General features: G+C 36.8%; 3 protein-coding genes and 1 long non-coding RNA gene across 4 annotated transcripts in view; 2 read left to right on the forward strand and 2 right to left on the reverse strand.

Moving 5' to 3' along the window:
* The window catches only part of LOC146581175 (protein NLRC3-like), a 442,961-nt gene that overhangs the window by 80,444 nt on the left and 340,468 nt on the right, over positions 1-22,049 (reverse strand). The gene's annotated exons all lie outside the window — the stretch shown is intronic.
* Positions 2,394-6,369, forward strand: LOC146581178 (uncharacterized). The gene is made up of 6 exons (XM_085267581.1): positions 2,394-2,520; positions 2,825-2,931; positions 3,383-3,554; positions 3,761-3,864; positions 5,050-5,179; positions 5,519-6,369. The coding sequence occupies exons 1-6, from the start codon at positions 2,394-2,396 to the stop codon at positions 5,644-5,646; spliced, it is 768 nt and encodes a 255-aa protein (XP_085123707.1). The 3' UTR covers positions 5,647-6,369.
* On the reverse strand, positions 8,651-11,884 carry LOC146581179 (uncharacterized). Its single transcript, XM_085267576.1, has 5 exons — positions 11,571-11,884; positions 11,267-11,346; positions 10,952-11,052; positions 9,826-9,981; positions 8,651-9,728 (listed from the first exon to the last, which is right to left on the reverse strand). Exons 1-5 carry the CDS (start codon positions 11,714-11,716, stop codon positions 9,249-9,251), a joined length of 963 nt encoding a protein of 320 aa, XP_085123702.1. The 5' UTR covers positions 11,717-11,884; the 3' UTR covers positions 8,651-9,248.
* LOC146581180 (uncharacterized) lies at positions 19,373-20,802 on the forward strand. The gene is made up of 2 exons (XR_014891312.1): positions 19,373-19,533; positions 19,935-20,802. It is a non-coding gene; the product is annotated as an uncharacterized LOC146581180 (long non-coding RNA).

Below are 22,049 nucleotides of genomic sequence, written 5' to 3' on the forward strand. Positions count from 1 at the left end.
ACAGAATAGGAATGGTCACCCCGAATTCCCTAAACCTTCGTGTTACTTGTATTTTTAATTTCAGGGATACTTTGTTTTGTAATTTGAAATTAAATTATGTAAATGAACTGCATGTTTTATTTATTAAATTTTGATTAAGCATTGATGCCAACTTAAAATGAAACTGACAAGATATTGAAACTGAAATAAATGTACTGAAAAATCTTGTATTGAAACTGGAAAAAAAAAATAATAATTGAAACTATAATTTATTTGTTTTGCTTACAATTCTCTTTGTTCAGTTTCAATCTGCTGGTTCTGTTTTGTCTTCTGGGGGCGCGCTTGATTCCAACCCACATGTATTTGCATACATTATAGAGGCCACTAATGCTGACCAAGCTGCCATCTTTCTCTCTTCACCTCTTTCATTAGCTGCTTCATTTTCAGGTGGGACCCTCTAAAACAGGTAAGTAATCATTTTTTGTCATCTTTCTTTAGTATTCCACTGGACTGGAGTTTAGTTTAGTTTTTTAGCTACATGCTTTTCCCCTCTCCAAAGCAGTTACTTGTTCTTTTCATTTAAGAATACAGCCCACATTATTATTGAATTTTTCCTGACTGCCTTCAGTTGTGAAGTCTTCCTGTTCTCCTCTGTGTGGCATAGGCTCTAATTTTTGTTAGTAAAGTGTGAAATTTCCTGAGTTGTCTTTCTTTTCCTTTAGTGAGTTGGGCATGCTGAGCCTTGTTTACAAGATAGGGGAGGGTAGAAGTGTTTTCACTTCCTGCAGAGTCTGGCTAATTTGGTCCGGAGGGCATCAACAGTGAAATGGACCTGTCTTATCCTTTCACTTAGAAGTTATTTTGTGCTCTCCCTAGAATCAACACAGCTCTGTGTCCCCTGACCATGAATCCAAGGCACAAACTCTTAGGAACGACTCTAGTTTGTCTGTATCTTAGGTTGATGCGGAGATTGTTCCTATAATCCGCTAGTTTCCTTGAGTCCTTTTTATACTTCCACACCAATTGAAGGGTGTTCCTCCCAAAGTTTAGGGCAATATGTCTGTGAAGGTTCTCAGTCATTGTTTGCTAAGTTACTGTTTTACAAAAAGTAAGAAAAAATAGTAAAACACTATTATTATTTATAAGACCCCAAATTATAGTTGCTTGCCTGAACTGCTAAACTGAATGTTTTCAGTGGTTGAATTTTGTGTTTGATTAATTTCTGGCTTTTCAGAGTAGTCCAATGTGCTGCATCATATTTTGGTATAAAACTATGAAGTGAGTGTAAGTTCCTCACTCCAGTTCAAAATGGTTGCACATCGAGGACATACCGAGAAGCAGAGACAAGTTTGCATTTTCTTTTTTATAGCACGTGGCATGATAAGCACTGTTTGTTAAGCACTGTTTAAACAACTGAAAATGTATTTCTTATTACTCATGTCTTTTTCATTTACTAAGAAATTATTTGTGTGGGGAAACAACAGAAAAAATGCACAAAAATGCTTTCACTTTGAATTTTAAAGGTGTGTCGATAATACCCACAGTAGAGTCAGATGAATGATAATGATAATGTGTGCAATGTTAATTCCCTTTGAAGATGAAACAACGAACAGGTAACACCCACCCGCGAGTCTATAAATAATATAAACACGCCGTCGACTCACATAACCTTCAGACGGAGAACCTGAAAGGATCGCAGCCTCACTTTCTAAACAAAGCAATGGCGCCAGTCGATGTTATGAACCCCCACTATGGGTGGGGGTTGAAGAAAAATCCCCACCTGCTGAAAGGTAAGTAATATAAAAACTGAAATAAATGTGTAATTATTAGTAATTTAATGAGTCTATATTCAAATGTCTTAAAACATGTTTGTTTGCTATTTACAAAAAAATCTGTGAAATTTTGTGAAGCGAAAGCACGTTCACATATTTGTTTTTTGTAATGTTGTACCTAGAGATACACTTAGGTATCAGATAATATGAATAAAATTGCTGACCTGCTAACTGCTACGGTCACCTTTATTTTCTTTTTTTTAATTTTTAAAATATTCTCTGTTGTGGTTCACTCTAATGTATGGTATAATTATTTAAAAACGTATTTGTAGCTATATTTAGTCTAAAAACTGCAAAGTAAAATTCTCTCTGTTCTGTGCTATGTGTGTTTAGAATACACTGAGAAATATGTAGGAAAGTCACTGCACCACCCCTCTGCATTGCTGTCCACTGCCGAGCCTGGCTCAGCTGAGCAGGTGGTGAGGAAGGTAAATAGAGGCTGAAGGAGTCCATCATTAATTTGAGCTTTCTTCACATTTTAAGGCTCCTGTCACACCTATACTCAGCGCTGATTTAATACTACATGGAAACAAAGATATAACTGTCACCTCTTATAACCTTCAGGTGCTCCTAAACAAGGCAATGTGTGAAATCTTCGTTATCTTGGCTAATGGTCAAAGGTGTTCGATGCTCCTAAGCGCCATACAGCTGCAAGAAATGATTGTGAGCATTTTCAAAGAGGAAGTGAAGAAAATGCTCATCAAGAAAGGTAAGTAACATAAAACAGAAAATAAATACATTAAAATTATAGTTATCAGCACTTAAAAACTCTATATTCAAATTTCTTAATAATTTCTTAATCTCTTCATATATTATATTATATTATATTATATTATATTATATTATAGTTACTAATAAAACGGCTCAACTGCTAACTGCTAAGGATCACCTTTATTTACAATCAAACTCTAATGCAGGGAACATAATATAATTATTTATGACACATTTGTAGCTATATTTAGTTTAAAGGCTGCGAAGTAAAATCCTCCCTGTCCGGTGTTATGTGTGTTTAGGATACAATAAGGATAATATCAGGCTGCTGGCTGATGACAAGCCACTGGATGATGACTCTGCACCAGTGAAAAAATACGGGATCAAAGCCGGCTCAACTGTACAGATGGTGAGGAAGGTTAACAGAGGGTGAAGGAGTCCATCATTAATTCATCTGACTACATCAAATTCATGAATCATAAATACACGTAAAGAAAAAGATGCACGATTCTGATTGAAGTGTAGCATCTTTTGCTTTTGCTCCCCTTTGCACTTTTGTCACATTTTACGGCTCCTGTCATACTTATGCTAATTCTTTATTAAACTGAATAGATAATAATTCATTGAAGTGAACATTTTTATCTGACATCTTTATTTTAATATTATATTTTTTTAAAAACATGAACTAAGTCTGAAGTTCCTCACTACAGTTCAAAATAGCTGGACGTCGAGGGCTACCTGAAAAGCGGTGACATGTCTCTAAAATATTTGCGTTTTCTTTTGTCTCCATGATATGTGGTATAAAAAATGTTAAGCGCTGTTTAGCAAAGGTACTAACTGTTACCTCTCATTACCTTCAGACAGACAACCTGGAAAGATCACAAGTTCCCCGCCTAAACAAGGAAAATTGTAAACTCGGCATTATCTTGCCTGATGGTCGGAGGTTGTCGATGATGCTGTGCCCCGGACAGCTGCAGAGTATGACTGTAAGCCAGTTCAAAGAGAACATACTCAGAGTGTGGGCCATCCATGGTAAATAACCTAAGAACTGAAAACTGGTACATTAAATAAATAATGATCTAACCTACAGTCTTTCTTTTTGTTTTTTGTTGTTGTTTATTTTACAAAAAAACTATTAAATGTTGTGAATAGGAGTGCAAACACCTTCAAAGATTTGTTTTAATTTTTTAATTGTTGCACATACAGTTACTCAAACCTGTTTAATACTGTGTGTGTAGGATACACTGAGAAACATGTCACTCTGCGCGTTGAAGGCAAGACACTGGACAACCCCTCTGCATTGCTGGCTGATTGCGGAATCAAAGCTGGCTCAACTGTGCAGGTGATTAAGGTTCAGGGACGTGGAAGGGGTCCATCATTAATTTGAGCTTTCTTCTCATTTTAAGGCTCCTGTCACACCTATGCCCAACACAAATTTAATATCACAGGGAATAAATTATAATTCATTTCTGTGTAAATGTTTAGTTTACATTTTTATTTTAACTTAATATTTTGGTATAAAAACATGAACCGAGTTTCATCACTTCATTGCAAAATGGTTGCACTTAGAGGACTCACTGAAAAGAGAAGACAGGTTTCTAAAGTATTTGTGTTTTCCTTTTTTTATGATATGTGATCTAATAAATGTGTTAAGCGCTGTTAAACAAAGGTAGTAACCGTCTCCTCTCATAACTTTCAGATGCTTTTAGAAGTCTTCATTATCTTGCCTGATGGTCGGAGGGTGTCGATGATGCTGTGCCCCGGACAGCTGCAAAGTATGACTGTAAGCCAGTTCAAAGAGGACATACTGAGAGTGTGGGCCATCCATGGTAAATAACCTAAGAACTGAAAACTGATACATTAAATAAATAATGATCTAACCTACAGTCTTTAATGAGGATATGATCAACTGTCCGTAAAACCTGTTTTCTTTTTGTTTTTTGTTGTTGTTTATTTTACCAAAAAAACTATTAAATGTTGTGAATAGGAGTGCAAACACCTTCAAAGATTTTTTTTAATTTGTTGCACATACAGTTACTCAAACCTGTTTAATACTGTGTGTGTAGGATACACTGAGAAACATGTCACTCTGCAAGTTGAAGGCAAGACACTGGACAACCCCTCTGCATTGCTGGCTGATTGCGGAATCAAAGCTGGCTCAACTGTGCAGGTGATTAAGGTTCAGGGACGTGGAAGGGGTCCATCATTAATTTGAGCTTTCTTCTCATTTTAAGGCTCCTGTCACACCTATGCCCAGCACAAATTTAATATCACATGGAATAAATTATAATTCATTTCTGTGTAAATGTTTAGTTTACATTTTTATTTTAACTTAATATTTTGGGATAAAAACATGAACCGAGTTTCCTCACTCCATTTCAAAGCAGTTACACATAGAGCATTCACTGAAAAGAGAAGACAGGTTTCTAAAGTATTTGTGTTTTCCTTTTTTTATGATATGTGATCTAATAAATGTGTTAAGCGCTGTTAAACAAAGGTAGTAACCGTCTCCTCTCATAACTTTCAGATGCTTTTAGAAGTCTTCATTATCTTGCCTGATGGTCGGAGGCACGTGATGCCTCTGAGCGCTAAACAGCTGCAAGAAATGACTGTGAGCCTTCTCAAAGAGGAAGTGCTAAAAATGCTCATGATGAAAAGTAAGTAACCTAAAAATTGTTAACAAATAAATAAAAATTATAATGATCAGTGCTTAATGACTCTACATTCATTTTTTTTTTTTTTTTTTAAAGAATCAATAAAATTTTATGAAGTGTAAATGCCTTGGAAGATTTTTTCTTGAAATTATTTTTTATTATTATTCATAATAAAAATATATTATTATATTATTAATTAACCGCTACGGATCACCTTTACTGACAATCACTCTGATGTGGCTCACTTTAATGCAGGGAACATGGTATAATTATTGATGACATATTTGTAGCTATGTTTATTTTAAAGACTGTAAAGTAAAATCCTCTCTGTCCTCTGTTAAGCTGTTGTAGGATACACTAAGGATGTTTTGAAGCTGCACATTGATGGCATGCCACTGGACAACGGCTTTGTACTAAAAATCAAAGCCGGCAAAAAAGTGCAGGCGGTGATTATGGTTCACGGAGGATGAAGGAGTCCATCATGAATTCATGTGACTACATCAAATTTACAGGATATACCGAACCATAAATACATGTAAAGAACAAAACACAAAATTCTGATTGAAGTCTTGCATCTATGGCTTTCCTTCTCCTTTGTACTTTCTTCACATTTTACACCTCCTATCATACCTATAGTCAGCACTAATTCAGTATTACATATTAATAATGATTAATTGAGGTTCAAAAGTTTTGTTTTATTTTATTACCAAGTTTCTGGGGCTTCTGTTTTCGCAGTCAGAGGTGTGTGCCTGAGATGACAATATTAGGATTATTTAGTCTCACTGACATCACATAGATCCACTGTCTGAAACAGAGGATACAAACAATCAGTAAGGAAGCTCATATTATTATTATTACAGGAAGAAATTAGAATAAATGTAACGATACACAGACGAACCTTCACAAAGTAAATACTGAAACAAAGGAACACACTGATTGTCAATTTCCTATGTGATACATTATCTTTTTACAATGTACATGAATAAATGCACATCACCAAATGTTATTGTTTGGCTCACTGATGTCTGTATGTAAACATTGTGATTGACAAATGATCCTAGATTATATTTTAAAATGTAATTGTTCATTTTCTGTGACATGTTTTGTTCAGTTAACAATCACAACGATTAAGTAAATCTTTTTCAGAATATATTTAATGACTCAAAGCTAAATGTGGAAGAAATAAATAGGAATCTGGCTTCCTCGTGGTTTGCATCATTTAACTTTGATAAAATAGAAGACTGTCTCAGAGAAATCAGACTGTCAATGAAAAAATTAAATGCAAAACGTTCCATTATGTAACCTCAAAGAAACGTTCTCTGAGGAAATTTCCACCTTATCCTGATTATTATACTAGTTTAGCTGTTTCTGTAAATACTTTAAAATCAACATTGGCACAACTAAACCACATTTTCCGATAACAAATTTAAATAAGAGATCATATTTTACATGATGATTTTTACTTATCTGCATGGGCTCTAAGTAACGTCATGGCAGGAAGAAAGAAAAATCTACAAGCTTATATCAAATGAGGTGTTGCTAACTTGTTCAAATCCTGGTGTTGGAGCTTGGACAATTCAGGCCAATATTTTACTCAAATACATCAGGCCACATTTAAGTATTTTGTTGTGATCTTTAATTTGAGTTTCTAGTTATAATCTTAATTATTTTTACCCTTTGCTCTTTTCACCACACCAAACCAATAAAGGACCAAACTGCCTGTCCATTTCTTGCTCCACTCTCCCATCACTTATTATACATGCCCTCAAAATACTTGATATCTTCCAATCAGGGCAGCAGTTCATCCCCGAAAAGTGGTGCTGATGGGCGCTCCACCCATTCAGCTGGAACCATGGCCAGACTTTAGGTGCTGATTCTCATCCCAGTTTCTTCACACTCAGCTTCATTAGCTGAAAATGAGTGAGCGATGAAAAAAGCTTGTCTTGTTACACCAAAAGAAGAAGCTGAAGCTTTTGATACCTCACAGTCCCTGAAGTGAAGTGAAAATGTGTGGAAGAATCTTTAAAAAAAAGTTAACTTCTTTAACTGGTCAAACGGTGTAATTGGTGCATGACTCACATCACAGTGAAGCCGTTCATTACCTGCACAAACGTCGAGAGAAAAATTGTGAATTTAGAAGATCTTGCCCTGCAAGCAACAACATGCTAAACTGTAGAAGTCAAGCTTTTATTGCTTTCAAAGTGAAACCACATCATCTTCAGACAAATTTAAAGCTTCGGTTTTCATAGAATTATCTGCACTCTGTTCATTTGGATCCCACCTGTTATCCTTCTCAAATTTGATCAGTAAACACAGACACGGACCTCTGCACACACCAGGGAACGTCCCCAAGACTGTTTTACTTTGTTTTTGTCATTTTCATTTTCTTTCCAAGAGTTACAAGAAGTCATACGACTGCACTTCTATGGTTTTACTTTATATAATGAGAGTCTTAGTGCTGCTGCGAGTGGAGATTTATTTATGTGATGATTTATGGGTTTTATCACTTTATATTTAGTAAACTACCGCCATGAAGTCAAAGTTGATCTGACCGGTGACGCTGTGTTTCTAGCATTATGACCTGGATTCATTATTTTATTTGGAGAGTTTTGGGGATTATTGTGTTACTTCTACAGTGTTCTGAATATGCATCAAACTGGATGTTAGAATTATTTAATATGAATGTTTGTAAAATAGGACTGATGAATCCACTCAGGGCCACCATTTGGCACAACAACCAGGATGTAAAGAAGCAAAAACCAAACCAAGTATTGTTCTGGTTACACAACAAACACTGATACAAACAGTTCTCGTTAGTAGGTAGTTTCCGATTTGCAGCTCAATGACCGTGAAAGCATGTTGTAAAACCAGATTTACTTCTACACTTAGCTACGAGGCATTATGATGAGCATCGCTTACATGTTTCAGCTGTAGTTGAACTCTATCATTTACAGATCATCTTGGGTTCCATATTTAAATCTTAGTGCGTATTTTCTGTAATACACTATTTTCTGTGGCACAACGACCAGGTGCTGAAGGCAGTGGTTGAGAGTTTAGCTTCATATCACTATCTAAGACCTGCTTTTCTGAGATGTGTGTTATATATCATAAATCATAATGTGGATTTGAGGAAACAGAAGTTCTTCTGTAAAATATTTACCTCAGTGCAATTCTTGCTGTGATTTACATGTGAATACATTAACAATGATTTTAAATGATTTAAGCAGAGTAAAAATCATACAATCATTCTGAAACTAGAAATTTAGGTTAACCGTCAAACAGCTAAACTTTAATCAGATTAAGAGTCAAGTAATTTTATTTAGTCCATTATCAAATTTTTTGGTACAAATGAAAAACAAAAAATTGTTTTCCTGCATTTCCCAACTCAACAGCATAAAGTGCTGAAGCTTTCTCCTGCTGAGACTGTATGAGTAACCTAACCTAACAATAATGAAATTATCTGTATTTTGATACTGAATTATTTTAGCAATAAAGTCAATATTTCATTTGTACCACATTTTATATAATGTATAATGAAGGATCTTATTTTTAGATGACAGTGTTCACTTACAAGAACTAAGGAATAAATAAAAATCCACAGGAGTTTTCTGGCTTTTCTTTACCACAAATAAATCTTTATTTACATTTTAGTAGTGTTTAAGTAGTGACATTGATTAAACATAACTAAATTTTTCTAAAAGAAACCTTTTCTCTAAACAATTTATCGCCATGTAGCTTGAAATACAAACAACATGTGTGATAAGGAGACAATATATGTTATACATGTAACTAACCAGAGGACAGCATGTGCACACACAGAATGTTTAACCTTATTCTAAAGTTTTTTTAATGAATGACATTAGATTTATGCAGGTTTATCATTGGACTTCAGACATGAGAGCTGTAAAGAACACATTTGATATTAAATGTCTCACTAATAAAACACAATTTTTATTCATAAAGTGATGTTATTAAAGGAGAGAATTTAAAACACAGCATAGTGCCATTTACATTTAGAAAAGACGCTCTCAATACAAAGAAAGTGAAACATATCAGCCTTGTGTCTTTCCCATTATTTCTTCTTCCAAACAGGTATAGAGGTCTGCCTGGGGGCAGGAGTGCACCTGATCCCCCAACATGTACTTGAGTGCTTCAGACATACAAAACAAAATGTCCCATTACATCGAGGGCAAAAAACTGATGGGCAGCCCTTCTTGCTGTGCTGCAACAGCAAACCACAGGTTGGACAGGCACGGACTGAGGGACACACACGGATTCCATACTCATACTCATCTCCATACTCGGACTCATACTCATCGTCATACAGATACCGATTTAATGTGATATCTGGGCATTTTTTTAGTGTTTCTAGTGACTCGTTACAGCAGTCATCATTTTCACAGCGGTCTTTCCGAGGCCGTGCACCCTTCCATTCCCTCAAACACTGCCAGCAGAATTCAAACGGCCGTCCTTTTACTGCTGTGCACACTTTACAGAGGACATTCAAATCTGATTCATTTGCTCTCGTCACAGTGGATCTGCAGCCAGGACACTACATGGAGACAGAGGTGGGACAATATTTGATATATAGCAAAATGTCTATCAAGTCTATATTCACAGTATATATAATATATTGATGAAACACTTACCAACTTAGTAGTAAGTGTCTGCCTGGCAATGTTAAATTCCATGGTTTTTCTGAAATACGTCTTTTCTTGAGGGTCCAGAAGAGCCATTTTACAAACCTCTGCAAAAGTCCACTCAGCACTACAACCAGACCCACCACACACAAACCTGCTTTCACCCTTTATTAAATATGGAGAGGTGAGAATTAATAGACTCGCATGTTGGAAACAAAACACTAAACAATTCGATGAGTTTTTTTCAGTAGGTTATTAACCCTTTCATGCATGAATTATGACAACCTGAATCTGGATTTTTTTTTCTTAAATATTTTTATTCATCTTCAGGCATGAAAAAAAGATTTTTGACCTTCATTTTTTTCAAACATTTTCTTTTTCGAAAGAGTTTTTTAAACTCAATACACGTATTGACTTATGAATTGAGTATGAAGTGACACATCAGTGTCCAATGTAGTGGTATATGTGCAAGTATACCATCAACACTGACACAAATACAAAAAAACAGCCTTTGAATAACTGGCCACTATGCATGAAAGGGTTAAAACTACAAACACTCAAATATTTCATCATACATCACAACTGTATTGCTATATGTACAAATTATGTACAAATTTGATGAAACACAGAGTTATGATGCTATATTTTGTCTGAAAGCTATTTATGTTCTTTACTCTATAGAAACACTGAAATGATCACAGCTATAACAGTACAGGTGTAATTCAAAGCTACACTGAGGCCTCACAGAGGGCAGATCAGTCAGCCAACATGCACAAGTACAAGTTACAATAGAGAAGACAGAAGCTGAACATTTCTGACTGTTTGATTTGTTTCCTTGAGAGCACAGCAGGTTTCTGCTAAGAGAAGTTCATGAATTTACAGAGCAGTGTGTCGCTCTGTGTTGATTTAAGTCAGCGTAGCTTCTTTCTCATCTACATGACAGTAAACATTACAATCCAATTCACAACCACAAAAAACAATGACATATTGGGCACTGTTTTCATTTTTCTTTATTTATTCACGTTGACATAACATAAAAATCCTGTTAAAAATCAACACAACCCTGCATGACGCTGTTATTTATTTATATATGTCTGCTTGTTTATTTTAGCAAAGCCAACCTTTAGTGGCCTACCTGGTCCAACAACTTGCGACACCAGTTGGTGAGAGAGGTCGGGGTCACAGCGTGACCACAGGACATCTGAGCTCTGCGAGATTTGAAGTCTTCACACAAGACTGAGAACAATCACACACAAGCAAAAAAATCAGTGTCAAACATAAATGAATGCTAATGCGTTTTGTTTAACTTTAGTGTCAACGCAGGTAAAAATATTTTAATATAATGTATATATATATATATATATATATATATATATATATATAATATGTATGTATATGTATGTCTGTTCGATGTCACTTTAAAAAGTGCTCAGGTAACAGGCCTACTTACAGTCCAAATCATCTTCTCCATCGACAAACTTAAGTGTCTTGTCGCGAGGGTCGTAACACTTCTCCTGTTTTGTTGGCACGCTTGAGGGCGTGAAAAACAAAACAAAACAAAAAAACAGATTAAAATGAACACTTTCGGTTTCACTTCAAAGAGACATAATTTCGCTGGAGGCAGATAGTCGCACACAGTTTCTTCTTAACATAAAGTTTGTGATCAGCGCGAAGTTTAAAACAATAGAAAAAGTCAGTGAAATCAGAGCAGCAGATGAAACACACACACAACAGTGACTGAACCACAGTGTTACCTGTGTCGCGGAGGCGGGAATGCTGGGGCCATCGTCGCTGTGTCCACGAGAAACTCCGTGTAAGGGTGACAGTCATCTAGCAAGATGGAAGCAAACCTTCGTCTCAGTAAAATATCTGAACGCTCGCATAAGGCCGGGTTGAACATCTGGCTTGGCTTTTACTGTCTCTGTTCACAGAATAATATCCAGCGATGGACTGAGAGTCGCTTTGGTCCGCTGTGAATGTAAGCAACGATACTCCTCCCTCTCTCTCTCTATTCGGGCGTGTGTTTCAGGGTAATGCCTCTGAAGGTGTGAAGAAACTCCAGTTTAGGCTGATTGCCCGAGTTTACAACAATGATATTTGGTTCACACAGGGCTGGACTGGGACAAAAAATAAAAATAAAAATCAGACTTTGGTCCAGAAGACCCATCATGATCGCTCAGCAAACAATTAAAAAATAAAATTAATTAATTAATTAATTGATGAAGTTTAAAAATGTATTACATTTAAGACAAGGTAAAAAAATCACATTGGTTGTTGTTGAATTAATTCTTAGTTGCACTGCAGTGCCGCATAATGATTAAGTACGTTTCAGCTTTTAGTGAACTTTGAATGTGTCACTTCCTAATCACGTCTCCCCACCCCTATATCGATAGATAGATAGATAGATAGATAGATAGATAGATAGATAGATAGATAGATAGATAGATAGATAGATAGATAGATAGATAGATAGATAGATAGATAGATAGATAGATAGATAGATAGATAATGACGGCAGGAAGGAAGAAAAATCCACAGACTTACATCAAATGTTTTGTTCAAATGCATAGATGAAATTTGGCAATAATATTCTGCAATAATAATCTCTAAGGCAGAGCCCTCACTCTTAAGAAGAAACTCTGCTGCTTGTATCCACAGTCTCATTTCTTCAGTCACTACCCAAAGCTGGTGACCACGGGTGAGTGGAAGAACATAGATCAACCTGTAAATCATCAGCTTCACTTTTACACTCAGCTCTCTTCACCACACCAAACTAATAAAGGACCAAACTGCCTGTCAGTCTCTGGCTCCACTCCCCCATCGCTCATGAACTGGTCCTAGGGATACTGGAAATCTTCCACTTGGGGCAGCAGCTCATCCCTGACCAGCGGTGCTGATGGGCCCTCTTGTTACTCCAAAAGAAGAAGCTGAAGCTTTTGAGAACTCACAGTCCCGGAAGTGAACTGAAAATGTGTGGAAAGGTCTTGAAAATTTGGTGACTTCTTTAACTGGTCGGTTCATGAATTACATCACAGTAAAGCCATTCATTATCTGCACAAACATTGAGAAAATAAGTGAATTTAGAAGATCTCCCCCTGGCCAGATTTAAAGGTTCAGTTTTCCCAGAATTATTCACACTCTGTTCATTTGAATCCCACCTGTTATCCTTCTCAGGTTTGAGCAGTAAACACAGAAACTGATCTCTGCACACACCAGGTCTCTGAACGTCACCAATATATTTTTGTTTCATTTGTTTTTTGTCACTTTCAGTTTCTCCCCAGCAGCTTTAAGAAGTCATATGACTGCAGATCAGGACTTATATGATTTTACTTTATATAATACAAGTATTAGTCCTGCTGAGAGTTGAGGTTTATTTATTTAATTGATTATATTTTATAACTATCTTTTATAGGCTTGCACCATATAGTCAAAGTTGATCTGACCAGTCGTGCTGTGTTTCTAGCATTATGACCTGGATTTATTATTTTATTTGGAGAGTTGGGGGGATTGTTGCGTTACTGCAATATTCTGAGTGTGAATCAAACTGATTGTTAAAAGTTTTCATCTGAATGTTTGTAAAATAGGACTGCTGAATCCACTCCTAGCCTTCATTTGGCACAACAACCAGGATGTAAAGAAGCAAAAAACCAAACCAAACATTGTTCTGGTTACAAAACAAACACTGATACAAACAGTTCTCGTTAGTAGGTAGTTTCCAGTGTGCAGCTTAATGACAGTCTTTGAAATCGTGTTGTAAAACCAGATTTACTTCTACACTTAGCTACGAGGCATTATGATGAGCATCGTTTACATGTTTCAGCTGTAGTTGAACTCTATCATTTACAGATCATCTTGGGTTTCATATTTAGATCTTAGTGCGTATTTTCTGTGATACATTTTCTTCTGCTGGTAACCAAAGCAATGCAGGTAATGTTCTTCATAATGTATCACTTAACCAGCATTAAAGGTAAAAGGAGAGCATTCATGCTGGGAATACAAGCACATAAGTTTACAGTGGTTAACTCATAAGCTTATCATGGAATCATAGGCCTTCATCATGGTCATCTGAGACAAATGGTCTAAGATGGCTTGAGCAACCTGATGATGGGCCTAGAGGCCTGGGGCAAAAAGGAACACCACCTACTTCAGGAAGAGGTCGAAGCAGGTGTGGCCAAACGGAATGAGCAGAGCAGTGGGACTGTGGTGGCAAGGAGAGTAGATGTTTTGGCTAACCTGGTAAACCTTTATCATCTTGAGAAAGAGTGAAACTCCTTTCTGCTCCTTTGCTCTTGGAATATCTACTCAGCAGCTGCCCACAGACTCTGCACGATGGCTGCTATCTGTGGCACCATAATCAGGTGCTGATGGCAGTGATTTAGAGTTTAGCTTCATATCAGAATCTCAGACCTGCTCTTTTGACATGTGTATTATATATCATATATCATAACTTGGATTTGGGGAAACATAAGTTCTTCTATAAAATGTTTACCTCAGTGCAATTCATGCAGTGATCTACATGTGAATACGTTAACAATGATTTTAAATGATTTAAGCAGAGTAAAAACTATAGTCATTCTGGGATCACACTAAGACTAGAAATTCACGTTAACATTTAAACAGCTGAACTTTAATCAGATTAAGAGTTAATGTAGTTAAATGTAGTCTATTATCAAATGAAAAACAAATAATGAAAACTGGTTTTCCTGCATTTCCCAACTCAGCAGCACAAAGTAATGAAGCTTTCTCCTACCGATACTGCAATTTAATAACAATGAAAATATCTGCCTTTTAAATCAGTTACTGTATTTATTTACTGTCACATAAATATTTCATTTATAACATTTTTTATATAATGTTTAATGAAGGATCATATTTTATATGACAGTGTTCACTTACAGGATATAAGAAATAAATAAAAATCCACAATATTTTATTGTACAGGATTTTGCTGGCTTTTCTTCCCCCACAGATACATTTTTATTTACATTTAAACATTGACGTTGATTAAATATAACTACAATTTACTAAAACAAACATTTGCTCTAAACAATTTATTATCATGTAGCTAGGAATACAAACAAAATGTGTGATAAGGAGACAACACGTGTTATATATACACGAAGAAAGTTTAACCTTATTCTAAATTTTTTAAATGGATGACAGATTTATGTAGATTTATCACTGGACTTCAGACATAAGACAGCTGTATAGATCACATCTGTTAGTAAATTTATAATGTGATGTTATTAAAGCAGAGAGTTTAAAACACAGCATGCTGACACTTACTGTACATTTAGAAAAGGCACTCTCAATACAAAGTAGGTGAAACTTAACGGCCTGTTTCTTTCCAATCATTTCTTCTTCCAAACAGGTATAGAGGTCTGTCTGGGGGCAATGCAACTGGTTAACAAACATGTACATGGGCATTCCTAATTGCTGCAAACCACAGGTGGGACAGACACGGACAGAGAGGCACACACACATGGACTCCATACCCATACCATGTGATATCTGCACAAGCATTTTTTTAGTGTTTCTAGTGACGGGTTTGAGCAGTCATCATTTTCACAGCGGTCTTTCCGAGGCCGTGCACCCTTCCACTCCCTCAAACGCTGCCAGCAGAATTCAAATGGCTGTCCTTTTACTGCTGTGCACACTTTAAAAAGGACATTCAAATCTGACCCATTCTCTCTCGTCACAGTGGATCCGCATCCTGGACACTACATGGAGACGTAATATTTGGAGGTGCAATATTTGATATATACATTACAGGTTTATATTGCCGAGGCAATTTAACTTAAAAGATTTATGTGCTACAAGTTACAATAGAGAAGACAGAAGCTCGTGAATTTACAGCAGTTACACAGTGATTAGTAATAAACAAGTGCCTTTGTGATTTAGTAGAGCTTGTGAGAGTGAGTGGATTTAAGAACGTGAGTGACTTAGGTGTGTCAGTTGGTTTGTCGTGTGTTGTCGAGTCTGGAGGAGAGTTGGAAATCTATTGTTTTAAATCGAAGTTAGGATGATTCATGATTTAATTTCCAAAATTTCCATATGATCTTCAATTTGTAGCAGGTTCACTGACTATCACATAGCAGCTGGAGCAGTCTCAAATGGAGCTCAGTCCACTACTGCCACCTATGCCATAGCGTACTACTAGATTAACTTGTGACACATTTGCACCTGCTTCTATGACCACATTGAGTAGAGGCTGAGTGGCTGCACTTACATCTGGTGAAATGAAATCTACCCACAAACATGTTAAAAGATGCAATGGCAGCAATGTGGATTGTCAAGACTAAAACCAGTCATTAAGCAAAGACAACACTGATCATCTTATCTGTTTATTACACAGCCAGGTTAACTAGTGACACCTGTCCTCACTGTTGGTAACACTAAAAGCTGTAAGATTCATTTAAAATCCTCTGAATGAGGGAATTCTGTATTACTCTTCTCAGTTTCCTTTGTTTATGATTCAAACAGTTGAACTCTGATGCCACTTTTTGCAGTGAACTTTCATTTTTATCTTATTGACTTATTCAGCCTTCAGTCTTTAGACTGGATAAATCACTTGGATGAATGATAAAACATTTCTCCCACTAAAAACATTACATACACATGAACAGAATCAACCTTTTGTTTAGTTAACGGCGTACCAAAAAAAAAGTTATTTTCCTACTTCCACAAGGTGGGGCTTGTACACCAATGTGTGAGCTGAGCTCTTAAGAAAGACACATTCACTCACCAGACATTTCATTAGGTACATCTTGCTAGTACAGGATTAAACCCCCTTTTACCCTCAGAACTTCAGAAAGGGGTGATTTGAATGCAGTGAACTCATCGTTCAGCTTTTGATGAAAGAACACTTTTTACTCTTTGTTCTTCAGGGTGAAAATACTGAGGTTCTTTTAATTTGTAAATTTGAAAACTGAGAATGTGATGACTCCTAGAACCAAATAATGAACCAAGGCAGACATTAGACTTCAATAAAAACTACACAAAAAATAATGAATAATGAAGGTACAGCCTCCCGTGACATGGGCCAGCATGTAATGTATTTGTCTGTGTGTGTACAAAAGAGTTCAGGGTGGCAGCCATGAGCAGAGATGATCCTAGTGTTTTGGCTGGGATGTTTCTCTCCACATTGCAGTGTGTTTATTAAATCCACTTTGAATCACGCTCACTGGGTGTGTTGCAGGTTACTATTAAAACATTAGCAAAACCACATAATCTTCAGACAAATTTGAAGGCTTATCTCTCTGTTGAATCTTCTCATCTTGCCATTGTGCTGTGATCTTTATTGGGTTTTCCATTGACAGTTTTCTGTGTGCTGGCATTGGTGTTATGGTGCTAATGCTTCACCAGGCTGTGTCAACCTGCCAAATTCTTTCCTCACTGCACACCCCCATCTGCCTCACCTCATTTCTCTTTCTGTCAGCAGATTCCCAGTCCCTCTTTTTTCCCTCTCCTTCCCCTGTCCTTTCAGTTTTCCTGGGATTGTTGACAATCAGTTCATTTGGATTTCATCAGTTAATCTTTCACCTGTTTGAATGAACAGTAAACACCCTCTGCACACACCTGGGAATGCCCCTAAGATTTTTTCTATTTATTCTTTGTTACTTTTGATTCCAACCCAGCAGTTATGAGAAGTCATGTGACTACAGATTAGAAGTCGTCATTATTTTATACACTTTTATTTTAGTTAATCCCTGTTAGTGCTGCAGAGAGTCAAGGTTTATTTATTTATTTTATGACTTTATTGGTTTTATCACACTACTTTTGGAACCTTGCACCACATAGTCAAGTTGAGGAAAGTACCTGATCTACAGATCAGAGACTCTGAGTGATTTACTTGGAGATTTTCTGGGCTTGTTGTGTTGCTTTCACCATTGTGGTTTTCTGAATGTGAATCAAACTGGATGTTAAAATGTCTTATTTTTTATATGGTTATACAACAGCACTGATGAATTCACTCATAGCCATCATTTGGCACAAGCCGGATGTGAAGCAGCAAAAAAAACAAACTAAACAAACATTGTTCTGCTACATATCAAACTGATGAGGGTGTGTTAGGTAGTTTCCAGTATTCATCTGAACAACATTTGAAATCATGCTTTTAATAAGGAGATTCATTTCTACACCGAATAATGGGCATTGTGGTGAACTTCATTTACATGCTTAGCCTTTATTTGAACTTTTAGGTTTACAGATTAAACCCGACTCAATTTAGCATGATAGTTCCCCATCTTAAACGTCCTATTTTTGCACCCATGCTGACCTGTCTGTGATCCAGGCTCCTTTAGACAAGGATGCTTAGTGACAAGAGCTTCAGCTACCACTGATACATCCCGATCACTGGGGTATGCATTGAAACTATGCATTTTATCTGCAAGAATTTCAAGAATGTCATGCTTTTGTTCCCTAAACAACTTGAGAGCCTTTCCTTTTCTCTCATAAGCAACATCACCCTCACCAAGTACAAGTTCTATCTCATAGGAAAATGTAGGAATTGGGAAATCCTGAGGCCATCTTTCAACCCTGTCTGGAGTCATGGCATTGGGTAGACCAGATAGTGGTGATAGTTCCACTATCTGGTCTACCAACTTTTACAACAGCTTTCTGAAGAAGCTCCTCAATATCTAGAAGTGAACAAAGCTGCCTGTCAAAGTCTGGGTCTGTTTCCTCTGTCGGAAATATTGCAGCACTGTCAAAAGCAGCACTTGATCAAGACAAGGGGCTACAGAGACAAAGTGCAATCCAATTACATAAACAAACAGAGGGCGCCCTTACTCCTCGCAAATGGGCGATAGAAAACCGATCGGTGCTCATGCAATCCCAAAAATGCGCTGGCATGATGTCGTTGCAGCATGGGTGCAATCAACTATTTTTTGATGGCCCGTGATGGCGCCCCCCACCACCATGCCGCCCTGGGCAACGACCCAGGTCGCTCATATCAAAAACCACTACTGTTCAGGTGAACTACTTTGGGATGAGATTGATCATAGAGTTAAGGGACGAGAGCCAACAAGTTCCAAGCATTTCTGGGAACTCCTTCAAGACTGTTGGAAAACTACCTTCTGAAGCTCAAAGGGCCGATACTTTGAAGAATCTAAAATATAAAACATATTTTGAGTTATTTCACATTTTTTGGTTACCACATAATTCCATATGTGTTCATCTACAATGTAAATACTCATGGAAATAAAGAAAAAACATGAACTAAGAAGGCGTGTCGAAACGTTTGGTAGCGTACACTGGATTTGATAAGGAGTGATTAAACAACTGAAACTATCTTCCCTACTTACCCATGTCTTTATACTTACCGTGTTGACTGCGAAACAATAAAAAGAAGACAGGAATGCTTTCACTTCGTTTTTTAAAAAGATGTTGATAATGGCTTGAGTATCATCATAACCGAAAAATCCCAACGATGACACGTTAGCGTTTTATTTCCCTGTTAAAACGTAACAACGAACTGACAACAGCCTGCCTCCAACCCCGAGTGGGAGGTATAAGTAGCGTAAACAAACCGTCACCTCGCGTAATCTTTGGACGGAGAAGCTGGAAGGCACATTCGCCTCCTGAACAAAATAATGGCAGGAGTCGCCGTTGTCACGCCTGCAGGTCAGGTGCATCTGATGCCGCTGCACACCGAAATGCTTAATATGGCTGTGAGTTCTTTCATAATGGAAATGCTGAAGACGATCGTCATCCTAGGTAAATAACCAAAAATGTGAAAATAAATACATTTTAAAAATGTAATTATCAGTGCTTAGTTAATCTATATGCAAACTTTATAAAGCATATTCTGTTTTTTTTTGTTAACATGCCTTTTTTTTGGGGGGGGGGGGATTACTAAAAATGTGGAACAAACGCGCAAACATCTTAAACAGATTTCTTTTGCTTGTAAAGTTACACACACAGTTAGCCTAAATCTGTATAATACTGATAAAATCCCTAAACTGCTAACTCGCAACAACGATCACCATTATTTTAAACAACAACCTCTAATGCCACTCACTCTAATGGAGGGAACATGTTATAATTATTTAGGACATATTTGTAGCTATGTTTAGTCTGAAGGCTGCAATGTAAAATCCTCTTTGTCCTGTCTTAAGGTGTTTTAGGATGCACTGAGGAAAATGTCAAGCTGCACGTTGATGGCAAGCCACTGGACCGGCCCACTGCATCACTGGCCGATTGTGGAATCAAAGCCGGCTCGACTGTGCAGGTGGTGAGGAAGGTTCACGGAGGGTGAAGGAGTCCATCATTAATTCATGTGACCACGTCAAATGAACAGGATGGACTGAATTATAAATACGCGAAGAAGAGAAAACGCATCATTTTGATTTAAGTCTGGCATCTCCGACTTTCCTTCTCTCATCATTTCTTCATTTTTACATGGAGCTCGCTCACTTGCACGCATAAATGAATAGTCCGGTTCTCAGCTCGGAATATATAATGATTAAGTTTTTATTTTATTTTATTTTATTTTATTTTATTTTATTTTATTTTATTTTATTTTATTTACGTTGGTGGGGCTTCTGTTCCAGGGATGACAAATTAGGATTATCTCCTCTCACTGACATCACACAGATCCGCAGTCTGAAACAGAGCCTTTTTAGATTTCTGATCTTTTAGCTCACATTAATCACTTAAACAATAAGTATAGAGAATATCACCTTTATATCCAATATAAATTTTAAACGTGTGTGTGTGTGTGTGTGTGTGTGTGTGTAACCTCATATTATTATAATTATGTAGCAGTACAAAGAGCAACATCCACAAGATAAAAGCTGAAAAAAGAAATTTGTTTTCAATTTCCTATTTTACACAACATTATTTTACACAACATTATCCTTTTATGATGTACATAAATAGAAAAAGGATTCCTGTAGCCTGTGTTCAGTAGTTTCTGGTTTTTATGTCAATGGCAACATTTGAAATAATTTTCAAATCATGTTTAATAAATTATTTCTAAACTGATCTGCCATGCATCGTGATGAGTATTATTTCTGTGTTTCAGATTAATTTGAACATTTTGGTTCACAAATGATCTTGGATTATATTTTTAAATCTAATTGTTTATTATTTTGTGACATGTTATGTTCCACTACAACGACACAGGAAATCTTTTTCAGATGTGAAATGCCTCAGGTGTAAACGTTGAAGAAATAGGATTATAAAGAATTATAAGGTATTACAAATAATAAAATTTTACATGATCATTATACGATGAATAACGAGGCAGGAAGGGAGAAAAATCCACAGGTTTATATCAATAATAATAATAAAATGTTTTACAGTTACGCGCAAGTATTTCATATTCAGTAAAATATTAAAAGGTGCAACATTGGCTACACGAACATAATAATGACATAAACTGACCATGTAATGCTCAGCTTTTACAACTTATTTAACAGTAACTCATGTGATGTATTCTAAATGTCTGAAGAGAAAGTGATAGTGAAAGTACTTTAAACACAGGATTCCCCCTGGCACTCTAAAAACCTCTGTCATGTTTATTTCCCCATCTACAAAACAAATGGAATTCCCCACATTTATTATTGCATGATTGTAATAAAATGACGATAACAACAACAATGATACCACTCTCTAAGGCTGAGCCCTCACCCTTCAGACGAAACTATGTTCCTTGTATCCACAGTCTAACTCTCACAGTCAGTACCCACAGCTCATGACCATGGGTGAGGGGAAGAACATAGATTAACATGTAAATCACCAGCTTCACTCTTAGCTCGCTTCACCACACTTAACCAGTAAAGCACTAAAGTGCCTCTCAGTCTCTCGCTCCACTCCCCCATCACTCATGAACAAGTCCTCGAGATACTTGAAGTTCTCCACTCGGGGCAGCAGCTCATCCCTGACCACATGTGCTGATGTGCACTCCACCCATTTCCAGCTGAGAACCATGGCCTCAGACTTGGAGGTGCTGATTCTCATCCCAGCTTCTTCCCACACAGCTTCATTACCTGGAAAATGACTGAGCTATGAAAAAGCTTGTTTTGAAAATTCCTTCTCCAAAAGAAGAAGCTGAAGCTTTTGTGGCCTTACAGTCCCTGATGTAAAGTGAAAATGTGTGAAAGGATCTTTAAAATATTGTTACTTCTTTAACTGGTTAAACTCTGTGTTTGGTGTATCGCTCACAACACAGTAAAGCTGTTCATTACGTGCACAAAAAAAGAGGAAAAATGAATTTAGATGTTGCCCTG

This window comes from Mchenga conophoros, linkage group LG3, assembly GCF_057382185.1.
Source record: "Mchenga conophoros isolate Kocher_MC1m ecotype Shallow Benthic linkage group LG3, M_conophoros_male_GT1.1, whole genome shotgun sequence".
In the NCBI taxonomy this organism is placed as follows: domain Eukaryota; kingdom Metazoa; phylum Chordata; class Actinopteri; order Cichliformes; family Cichlidae; genus Mchenga; species Mchenga conophoros.

Bases quoted from the DNA above. Each gene is read 5' to 3' on its own strand.
- LOC146581178 (XM_085267581.1), top strand. From the start codon at position 2,394: ATGTGTGAAATCTTCGTTATCTTGGCTAATGGTCAAAGGTGTTCGATG. The intron at 3,555-3,760 runs GTAAATAACCTA...CTGTGTGTGTAG, and splicing joins CAGAGTGTGGGCCATCCATG to GATACACTGAGAAACATGTC. The intron at 5,180-5,518 runs GTAAGTAACCTA...TCCTCTGTTAAG, and splicing joins AAAAATGCTCATGATGAAAA to CTGTTGTAGGATACACTAAG.
- LOC146581179 (XM_085267576.1), bottom strand. From the start codon at position 11,716: ATGTTCAACCCGGCCTTATGCGAGCGTTCAGATATTTTACTGAGACGA. The intron at 11,053-11,266 runs GTAAGTAGGCCT...GATTGTTCTCAG, and splicing joins TGGAGAAGATGATTTGGACT to TCTTGTGTGAAGACTTCAAA. The intron at 9,729-9,825 runs GTAAGTGTTTCA...GTCTCCATGTAG, and splicing joins AGACACTTACTACTAAGTTG to TGTCCTGGCTGCAGATCCAC.